The following is an 11814-nucleotide window of genomic DNA, read 5'->3' on the forward strand; positions in this document are numbered from 1 at the left end:
AGTAAACCTAGACAGCGGTATAAATCTAATTATACGGCTAGGTAAAAAGGAGTACGGCTATTATTGTCTTTAATATTAACGTTAATACTTATACTATTCCTTAGGAGTAAATCTAGACAGCCGGATAAATCTAATTATATAGCTAGGTAAAAAGGAGTACGGCTATTGTTGTCTTTAATATTAATATTAATACTTATACTATTCCTTAGAAGTGAACCTAGACAGCCGTATAAATCTAATTATACGGCTAGGTAAAGAGGAGTACAGCTATTATTATTTTTAATATTAATGTTAATATTTATACTATTTTTTAGGAGTAAGCCTAGATTATAGAATAAATCTAACTGCGCGGCTAGGTAAAGAGGAGTATAGCTATTATTATCTTTATAGTATATATTTATACTAAGGATTAGCTATTCTTTACTAAGGAGACTAGTTTCCGTTAGAAAGGGGACTACTGCCTTAATAGTTTAATTTTAGATAGTTATATCGAAGTTTTCTATTAGGGAAGTTATAGCTTTAGGAGATCTAGGCCGTAATATAAAACGAGAGGTTGCCCTGCTATACGGGCTCCTTATATAAATTTATTAATAAAGGCAGTATAAAAAAGAGACAGATTTAGTTAATAACTGGGAATTCTAAGTTCGGAAATATAGTCTACTTTAGTCCCTGCATATACTGCAGTAGGCTTAGGCTAGAATAGAACAGTATAATATAAGGAAGTATATCTATTCTTATCTTTTTAGTTTATATTAACCCTATTTTTTAGCATTTTATATATAAAAGCGGTGTTTCGAGCCTTTACTGCATTATAGAGCAAATATTAATCTAATTCTATATCTACTTAAACAGGTCTTCCCTGCGCTAAAAGTAAGGTCGAAAAATAAAAAAGGGTAAACAACCTTTTTAGAACCTTTAGATAGCAATATAAAAAGTTTAGTAATAGATTTAGTAATATTAGCTGCTTATAATTAATATTAGAGGTAGTTTAGTAATAGGGAAAGGTAATATTTACTGCGCTTAGAATGTTAGCAATTACTTCCCTACTACAGTATTTGCCGTTATAAGGTTATTATCGCTCGGCAGTCTTAATTTGCTGGAAAAATAGCCCTTTACAGCTTGCCCCGCGTTAGTACCTTTAAAAAGTAGCCGACCGCTCGGCCACACCCTTATTAAAGCCGCTAAAGCTAGCTAATAATCGGCTAATAAGTTGTACCCTTCTGCCTATAGCGCGATAATAGGATAAAGAAAACCTAAGCTATTTATAATTAGACTAGCTAAGGTCCTTAATATTATAGGAAGGGCGCTAGCTTGCTAAAATTATACCGTTTAGGGTATAGCCGGACGCTTTTTGCAGTTTATCACCGCTAGTAAAGAGGGCGGCCGACCCGCACCGGCCACACCCTTATATAAGAGGCGTTGAACTTTTTTAAAGAATATAGTTTAAGTAAGTAGTTGCTACTAAGAGCCTAGAGGCGGTGTTGCACGTGCTATAAGTTTTTAAGCACGGTTTTACTATAATAGGTTAGAACTTAGATATAAAAGTAATTTAGAGCGGACTCTACTGCGGGAACTAAATCCGGGCACTATAGCATGCACGGCTAGCTAGTAGCAACAACTACTACAACCTTATATTTTATTTATATTTTAGAAAATTGTAGCGCCTTTTATACTTGCAGCGAACAGTTTGCATATACTTACTAGAAGGCAGAGACTGCGTTATAAGGTATAGCTAGAGAGCAGGTTTAGTTATTATTTTATAGCTAATAAGTATAGCTAACTATTTACTAAGTATTTTAGAGTCGGATTTTTATATTCCGAGCGTACGCACAGCTATAGGCCTAACAGCTATAAGCTTAGCTTACTAATAACAAAAGTAAATTACACCGTAATAATTACGTAGGACGTGCAGGGTCGCTTTGCCCTAGCTAGGATTAGCAATTACTTTAATTAGAGGTACTAACCGGGGTAGCAACCTTGTATAAATTTATGCGCAATAGCAGGTATAAAGCTAATAATAACTTTCTATTATTATAATAAGGCTTTAAGGCTCGGATAAAACCCTTATATATATATTATAAGTAGTAAAAGCTTAATAGTAGTGCTGTAGTAAATAGAGATTGTTTTGCTATAAAAGAAGGCTTTAAGCGAATTAGGCGAGAAGGCGATAATATAAATGTAATTTATAGGTTAGAAAGGTTCTAAATGTTTAAAAGTAGCTACAGCACACTATTTATATATAATTTTAGTAAAGCTTAGCGTGTGCGCAGAGTTATAGTCGCTTAAAGTTAAAGTACCTCTTATATTTTCCGGCACGGTAGGTTTTCCGCCACCTATAGAGGGATGTTATATAAAAAAGCGCTAATATTTATATCCGCAGTTTTAGGATATTTATAGATAGAAGACCTCGGATTTTATCCCGCTATTTGCGGAGAAAAGGGCAGCAGCTATATTAAATCTGTATAATTTTTTATATAATAAGTATAGGGTCTATATAGAAGCTAATATTCCGAGCGCTGGCTAAAATACAAGCTATATATATAATTTCAACTTATTATATTAAATAACTCTAATACTAACCGTAATTCTAAAGTGGTTGCTTACCTAGGTATTAATTTTTATACCTTCTACCTCCGTTTTTAGACCTATACCGACTCGCCCTAATCTCCCGGTAATATCTTGCAGCTCTGTAAAAGCAACTATTTCCACTAGCCTAGTATAGAAGAATTTATCTATACGCTTTTAATTGCGGCTGCTCTTTAAATAGTAGCCCTAGGTATTCCCTCTCGCTTAGCTATAAAAGGTGTTTTTTTAGAAAGGCTTTAATACCGGTATAGGCAGCGCTGCTATATCCTCCCAGGCATTTTTTAAGTCTATATAGCTGGCTTTATATAGTTTATGCTTAAAGCGATTAATTATATTTATATTGCCTCTAATAAGGCCTATAATAATTCTAGACTCTGCAGCTAGTAATCCTTTAAACAATACTAAAATTATAGCTAGTTAACCCGATCTATAGGCCTTCCCGCTCTAAAGTAACTCTAGATATATTATATAAAGATAAAGTAACCCTTTTAATTATATGCGCCTATTAGATATAGATATCGGAATATTAATAAATAAGGTATTTCTCCCTATAGCAGTAATAAAAGGAACGCGGAAGCAATTTACCCTTCTAAGATACCTTAGTATTATTATAAAAGTAAAGTACCGTGCTGCTTTCTAGTAGAGAGTTTTTAAGATAAATAATTCTCCGGGAATATCTATATAGAAAAAGTTAGGAAATACTATATTAGTAAAAATAAAGTTCTATTAAACCTATAAATTCTCTAGAATAGCCTAAAAAGATTTATAACAGACTTTTTAGGGTATTATAATAAGGTTACTTAGTACTGTTCTAAAATATTCCTCTAGATAGCCTAATACTGCTAAAGCGCGATTTAGTAGACTAGGACTAAGCTAATTAATATTCTAGGACACGACTTTAAGAACGCTGTTACGCAGCAAATAATTTTAATAATTATTATTTTTAAGCGCAACCTAAGCTAAGGATTTAGGGCAGTAGATTTGCGGTTAGAAGAACTATAGAAGAGGCAACTTCTGCAAAATTAGTTTAGGCGGTAGGCGAGATTTCGATTTAATATATTTATAAAAGAGGCGGAATTCCGCTGGATTAAGATAGCTTATTAAGCTAATATAGTAAGCGCTCCCGGTTAAGGTAAGCAACGCAGAGCCTAGTCTACTGCAATAAGTAAACGTAAGTAATATTTTAACGCTTTAACGTTCTAAATCTCCTTAAAATACTAGCAACTATAAAGAAATAGAAATATAGGGTAATATATATAGAAGTCTAAATACTATTTTTGCTATTATTCTTTTTCACTCTTATAGAACTTATTACGGAGCAGCAACACTTATATTGCGTTTTAATATCTGCTTTATAGTTTTATAAACCTAGTAGCTAGGCTAATTATATAGTAGTATAGCCTTACTATTAAATACCTTCTAAAATATATAGTGCGGTACTCCTTAAAAGCTATATTAGTAGTAAATAAAAAAGCTATATATATGCCAGGCTATAACAGGGCAATTATAAGTCCTATTATAAAAAAGCAGGAAAAGTAGCTAACCTGCTCTAACTATTTCCTTATAAGAGTAAGTAAGTTTAGAAGGTGCTTATTATTAGAATAGATATTAAAGTTTAATATTAAAGATATAGTAAGTATTCTATAGCCTTATTGCTATATACCCCGCCGTAGGCGGTCTTTATTAGGTACCGGCGAATCGATATACCGATTAACACTATTACTCTGTTCTATAGAAAGGCTAACTTAGTATTATCTATATAATAGGTCGGCGTTTCTTATATTCCTCTATCTTTCCTACTTTTTTATCCTTAAAACACTAGTATTACTATTAGAATACTTTTAGAGCTTATAATTTATTATTTTTATAGACTTCTAGCATTCCTCCTACTCCCGCCTTATACTTTAACTGCTACTTAAGCGCGTTTGTTACAGTTTCTTACGCGATAGTAGATAGGATAAAATTAAAAATTATTAAGACAAAATCTATTGGAAAAGGGCTAGATACCTATTATAACTCTTTCGAGTTATAAGTTATTATAGGAACTAACCGAGCTGGACAGCTTTAGACAGTGCAGTAAGGCAACTAATAGTAGGTAACAGCTATTAAGTGTATTAATATATTAGGGTATATAATTCCACTGCTTATTATTTTTAAGGCTGTAATATACTAAGCTACTTAGTATAAGGCTATACTAGAGGATTAGGTAATTAGTATTAGTAAGACTAGGTCCGCCTTTATAGCTATTTTCTTTTTTAAAGGCAATACTAAGTATAAAAATAATCTAAGCGCAGGGATAAAGGCATATTTTTAGAGAACGCATTAGCTGCGCTTAGTTATATATCTGCGTTTACTAGTCGCCCCTTTTATTATATTAGTACTACTACTTCCTTCGCTGTTACTATATCCTTTTTTAAAGGAATCTAATTAATAATATATTAGAGAGACTTTAGCTATATTATATATTATAGGGTTTAATTATTATAGTTAATTATTGCAAGTAGTCTAGAGGCTAGGCAGCACCCGCTGGCGCTTAGTAATAGGGAGCGCATCTTGCTATAGCCGGCCTTAGTTATCGACGGCAATAATCCAGTGCGTAATATTACGGCCTTTTTTTTTTTTTTAATAGCAGCTAAGGGCGTAGGCGGTTAAATACAGCTTTTTTATACGTGCGTTTAGAATAATACTAGGCAATTTCTATAAGCACTTAGAGGGTTATAGTAAGTAGAAAACACCGTAATAATATTAATTTGCTTTACTATAATATTATAAGGCGCAGTAACCTATTTAAGGAATAGCGTGGTGCCTATAACTAAGCCTTAAGCGAGCTTCCCTTCGCGCTTTCGCAACCGCTGTGCATACGTTTTTCCTATCTATAGCTTAACTTTTAGAAAGTTAACTTTAAGCTATTAGAGTAAACCCTATTAAAAATAAACTTAATTTGTTTCGCAATACCTTAATAAGTTCCTGTGCCAGCGTTAAAAACGCGCTGAACTATATTAAGCAGCTTGTTATAAACTCCTATAAGCGCCGCTGTTAATATATTTATAATATAGCTAATAAATATAGCCGGAAAACATCTAGTGCTTAAACTTATCGCAATTTTGCTGAACCTCCCAGCTGCTTCTATTCTTACCTTAGAAAATAGGACAGGACCTTTTAGCAGAAACCTTTTTAATCTTAGTTTACAGGTTACCTTAAACACTTTTAATATTAGGCAGGCTATTAAGCTTATAGAATCTGTTATTGCTTAAGCCGAAGATATAAAAATATAGAGCGCTGTGCTTAACCTTATTACGCGGATAAGACCTACCCTCTATCTAATAACCCCTTTTTAATCCGCTGCCTCCTTTACCGCGTTATTCTAATAGATACCTTAGTTTTTTAATATAGGCAGTTTTGCGGATATATCTAACCTAAGGAAGGATATTAATCTAATTCTAAAAGGCGAACTAGAGGGGAATCTTATTATTAACCACCTATACTTTTTTAATATATTTTTTAGCAGAGTTCTATAGCTTAGTAAAATAGCCGCAGCTATATTTAGGCGATATAAGGAAGCGGAAATACTTCTATATACGGACGATACTGGCTGGGCGGAGTAGCCGGAGGATTATACAGAGCCCGATATACTGCACTAGCTCTGTTACTATATTAACCAATTTCTCCAGTTTATAAATAAATAAGGCTTCTAACCTCCGAGGCGTCGGCGGTGCTTTGCTATACCGAATAAGCCTATCCCCGGATTTATTAGCAAACGGAAGCTAGATATTAGTATTATCTATAGCCAGCGGAATAAAATGTCTAATAATAGTGCTCCCTGTAACTAGTTTAACGTTCTTATCCTAGGCGAGCTAAAGAGCAACCCGCAAAAGGATAACTACAGCAGCACCTGGTTCGATTTTTCTTAATATGCTTGTAAAATCTTTACCGCGCAAGATACCCGATAATTAGTTACTAGCTTTATACTCTACGGTTCTATTATACGGCTCTAGGTATTTAACTAACTCGGAGCGGTTATATTGCAGTTATTTAATATATATAAGAATGCGCTAATATTTATATCTGTAGTTTTAGAATATCTATAGATAGCTCTAAAGGACCTCGGGTTTAACCCTACTATCTGCGGGGAAAAGGGCAGCAAGTATATTAAAATCACGCAGAATATATAACTGGAGCAATATTATCTAGATAATATTATAAAGCGGCAGTATTATATAGCAGGTTAAGTAATAAGCTGTTAGGAAGTTTATAATACAGCCGGCCAGCCTTTTATTATTAAAGACTCCTGGGAATTTAAAAAGCGGCCGGAAAAGGGGCCTCTGCTTAAAAAGGTAACGGATACAGGCGTGAAAAATATAGCAGAGTATTACTATTACAAAATTATTTATAATAAGGGTGCTGTTATTAATATCCGTAATAACTTGCGTAAAGGGCTTAGAGATAGGAACAGGAGGTATCTACTATAAGGACACCTAAACTCCCAACTACTTATAGAATTCCCTAAGCCCGAAGCTCCGGCATTAGAGAGGCTTATAAGCAGTTAAGGCAGAAGCAATAGTATTACGCGAAAAAGGCGCTTTAGCTCTTATTATTAGTCTATACAACCTCTAAAACAGTTATATTTAGATTCTTCTACTAAAGGGAATAGCTTGCGGCGAAACCGAGTTTATTATTAGCTAATAATAGGACGTGTTAGGAAGAGTATATATAATGCGAGCTCGCTGGTAGCTATAATAAACGGGATTTTAGGGGGAATAAAAGGTTAGTTTAATTAGACAGGCTTTTAACTTTAGCTAACTATTTTAGGATATAAATTATTGCTGGAAAGAAACATCCTCTATTGCAATATATTAGTCGGAAATATTATGCTTAAGAAGAATAAAGATAATAGTTTCCTAATTAACCTTAACCTTGCTATTAAAATTAACCGTAAAAAGGCATCGGGCGCGCCGAGCAAAACCGGCACTAAGGTGTTTATAGCGATTAGTACTTTTTACAGCAAATACTATAACTTTATATATAATTTAGAGTTATTTTTCTAGGTGCTTTTCTAGCTTTATATATACTAGAATAGACCTGGCTAAAGAAAAAGTAGAACAGAATATAAGTTTTAGAATTATAAAAATATAAAGGAACTTATATAGATAAAAACTAGTATAGTACTAAAAGAGAATATATTTAATACAGAGGTAAATAAGAACTTTACTTCTTCCTGCTGGCTGTTAATTCCTTATATATAATAACTGCGTAAGGTTATATTTCTAAGTAGTAAAAGTTAGAAAAAAGAGGATAGGAAGCTATATATTTAAATAAAGTTAATACTTAAAAAGGTAAGAAAAAAACTAGCTTTAGTTATAGTATAGTACTATATACTTATAGTATAAATAGTGTCTATACTTAGAAGCCTGGTAACCTACTATATTACTTAAGCAGTAGGTACTCTATAGTATAGGTGCCTATAACGCTAAAGTATTATAATTGCCAGCGTAAGCGTAATAATAAGTGTGCTAGAATAGAATATATGCTTAAATAAGTATACTTAAATAGAATATATACTAGAACAGAATATATACTAGAATAAGTATACTAGAATAGAATATATACTAGAATAGAATATATACTAAAATAAGTATACTAGAACAGAATATATCCCAGGATAAGTATTCTAGAATAGAATATGTCCTAGAACAGATAGGCTAGAACAGAGTATGCTCTAGGACGAAATGTGTCCCAGACGAGAATCACGTGCAACACAAGTCAGCAGTGTTATTTGCGAACTCCAGGAGTTCGCAAATGGCAGAGTCACGTGCAGCATGAGTCAGCGCCATTTGCGATTGCACTACTACTTGCTTGCAGGACCCATCGCACGACCGTATAGCCGTACGATTCTCACGGCCGTACAATTCTCATGGCCATGCTCATGGCCGTACGATTTTCATGGCCGTACGATCCCCATGCCCGTACGATCCTCATGACCGTACGATTCTCATGCCCGTACGATTCTCATGGCCGCAAAACGGTCGCACGTCCAAAATGATCGCACGAGCAGAACGATCGCACAATCCGCCTGCTCGTACGATCCATTACTGTAGCTCGCACGATCCATTAGTTCGCACGATCCACCTGCTTGCACGATCCGCCTACTCACACGATCCGCCTACTCACACGATCCGCCTACTCACACGATCCGCTTGCTCGTACGATCCACCTGCTTGCACGATTCCCCAGCTCGCACGCTTCTTACACACTTGGCGCCTTTTGGTCACCACTATCATCATCATAAATCTTATTAAGGGGCATCTGCAGAGAGACTTTATGTTAGGATGCCCCCACTAATCTTATATTAGACTAGCTCAATAGTAACAGCCAATCGGTTGTCACAAGGGATTAGTACCAGGTAGCGAGATCCTGTTCCTGCATGATTAGACTCAGGTTGAAAATTGATGTAAACTCTGTCTTATTTCGGGGGCCCGAAGGCCAAACTATATACTACGTAGGAAGTAACTGTATGCATAGGCAGAAGCACTAATTAGAGGCAGCAGTAGGTAGCATTAGGCAGGGTAGGCCACCGTACCCTAACCCCTCTCTGTAGAAGTTGTAACTGGCTAGGCATATAGGCAGCTACTATACCAGCAGCTCCAAGTCTGTACGTAGGTGACCGTGAACCGTATAAGTTGTTGATCCTAGGTTGTAGCTGTTACAACCCGAGTATTAGAGAACAGAAAGCGGGAGCAGAACGATGTCTAGAAAAAACTTAGGGTGGGAGCTACAGTATTATCTGCATTGCTTTCGGTCGAGGACGGGGCACCGCTAGGGGTGCGCGCTTGTCACTATAGTTAAGGGCTTCCTAGATGTGGAATACGTTGCAAGTAACTCCGACATCAGGTTCCCTACTTTATATAGAGAAGGAAGTCCCTTCGGGGCATTATACAAGAAATAGTTTGTTGGGATGCCCCCACTAATCTTATATTAGACTAGATGTGTTTATAAATAGACGCCCGGAAACTTAACCACTTAGAAAGCAAGGCACTTAAGTTACAAGGAGTCGCAGAATAATAACTACGAAATCATCTAACCGGGTCCACCGGCGCTGTGCGAACTCCTAGAGTCCGCAAATGGCAGGATTATGTGCGGAATAAGTCAGCAGTGTTATATGCGGCAAAAGTCAGCAATATCGACTAATCAGCACGCACAATCGGCACGATCGATTAACGATCCATTAGCTTGCACAATCCGCCTGTGGGCCGCCTCCCTTTCGGCAATATAACTTTAATAGCATTCTTTGTTTATCTAAGCATCCCGTATAGGACGTTTCGGCAATACTGCTTCTAATTCTAGTGACTCAGCCTTGGAAAGGAGCGCGTCCATTTACGCAGGCGTCCTGCAACCCCGTACGGGACTATAGAGCGTACGGCTCACGCAGAATCCTGAAAATATCGGTAGCCTGTGGTGCCGTAAGGGACTATAGCAGAATTCTGATATGTTTTGGGCAATCTGTGTCCCCGTACGGGAGTATAGAGTGCAGGGGCAATAGGAATGCTGAAAAATGTTATCCCTGTAGATATAGGATTATGGAGTGTAGGGCTCTTATTCACGCAGGAGCAAGCACGGGCACTTAAAAACCCCGTACGGGACCGCGTTCCCTTGTGTTTTCTATATTCGCCGCACACTTCCCGTACGGCACCGAGTGGGCGGGACGATATCCAGAAATAGAAGCGCGAATCAGTCCGTGCAAGAACTAATCCCCTACAGGAACTAATCCCTGCGGCGTCCAATCCCCTACAGGACCCAACCCCTTGCGGCGTCCAATCCCCTACGGGACCCAACCCCTTGCGGCGTCCAATCCCCTACGGGACCCAACCCCTTGTGGCGTCCAAACCCCTGTGGGATCCGATCCCCCACAGGATCCAATCCCCTACGGGACGGGATTTTTCCACTATTTGCGCCGTGCGGGAGCCCGTGCGGGAACCGAGCCCGTGCGGGAACCATGCCCTGCACTCCATACTCCCGTACGGGAACGCGATTGCTAACTTTTTTCAGGATTCCGCTTACCCCTCGCAGCACACTCCATGCTCCCGTACAGGACCGCACTTCCCTCCCGTTTCCTGTATTCTTATAACCCAATACTCCCGTACGGGACCGCACTCCCCTCTTAACTAAACTGCAGATAGGTGTAACACTAGCCGCTAAACAGGATAAGTGCCCTAATAGGATTGGGCCGATTTAACTCTACACCAGACTCTCCCTAAGCTATTTAGGTAGCTAACCTGCCGTTAAATTTCCTAGTAGATATGCATTACTATGCCCCCAACATTATATTCCTAATATTACTCGAGCGGAGAAGTATAGAGGCAGGTTGTCTATACTAAGATCTATAGCCTACCTAAAGCGTATTATATAAGGTTAAAGAGGTGCTTAAAGTAACTTATAAAGGTTACTTTTGCAGAAACTAGCAGCATAAAAATATTAGGTTAGAGTATTTATGCCAGAACGGCCAGCCGCAATTTTAGTAGCTAGCCAATTTAAAAGGCTAGCTATTCTAAAAGGCTAGCTAATTTTAAAGAGGCTATCCGACTTTAAAGAGGCTAGCTAACTTTAAAAAAGCTAGCTAATTTAAAAGGCTGCCTAAATTAAGAGGCCAGCCGTATTTAAGCGGGCCAGCCGAACTTAAAAAGGTTAGCTATTTAATTGCACGCACCTGTTACTTTACAAGGATTCTTAATATTATTCCTAGCAGAACTTATTAGGGTGCAGAAGCTGGAGCTAAATTCAATTAAAGGCTAAATTAACTAAGTATAACGTAATCCACAAGTTAGTGGCCCGCACAAGCTAGTGGCCCACCCAACTCAACACGCAACGCGTTGTCCAACAACCACCCTAATAGCAGCACCACAACAACAAGAAGCCATCTTTCAAGAAGGCAGAGTTATTCTAGGCGTTTAAGCCTACAAGACCGGCCAAATTACATCCTTCCAAGGCGTTGAAAAACTATACAATGTGCCCAGAAAGACGGTTACGCGTTGCGCCCGTGGTATTCCTCCACAACGCGGTGCTATCTCCAAAAATCGCCGTCTTACACCTGTATAAGAAGAGGTTCTTGTACAGAGGATTCTATTAATAGACCAGCATAGCATGCCGCCCCGTATTGCTACTGTACGGCAGATGGCCAGCATTCTAGCTAGCCAACGCGTTGTACAGAATACCCCCCTTACTGTCGGCCAGAAC

The 11814-nt window shown here is 37.5% G+C and overlaps 2 protein-coding genes across 2 annotated transcripts; both read left to right on the forward strand.

Annotated features, from left to right (window-relative positions):
- Window positions 1-7286: 7286 nt before the first annotated feature.
- Window positions 7287-7631, forward strand: BDZ99DRAFT_384127 (uncharacterized protein; the record flags this gene model as incomplete). Its single annotated transcript, XM_033715366.1, has 2 exons — window positions 7287-7350; window positions 7396-7631. Coding segments are annotated over 2 exons (300 nt in total), but the record flags the coding sequence as incomplete, so codon positions are not given.
- Window positions 7632-8622: 991 nt separating this feature from the next.
- BDZ99DRAFT_519148 (uncharacterized protein) lies at window positions 8623-8925 on the forward strand (the record flags this gene model as incomplete). The annotated part of the gene is made up of 1 exon (XM_033725377.1): window positions 8623-8925. The coding sequence occupies one exon, from the start codon at window positions 8623-8625 to the stop codon at window positions 8923-8925; it is 303 nt and encodes a 100-aa protein (XP_033578869.1).
- Window positions 8926-11814: the final 2889 nt, after the last annotated feature.

This window comes from Mytilinidion resinicola (assembly GCF_010093595.1).
Source record: "Mytilinidion resinicola strain CBS 304.34 unplaced genomic scaffold BDZ99scaffold_7, whole genome shotgun sequence".
Taxonomy (NCBI): domain Eukaryota; kingdom Fungi; phylum Ascomycota; class Dothideomycetes; order Mytilinidiales; family Mytilinidiaceae; genus Mytilinidion; species Mytilinidion resinicola.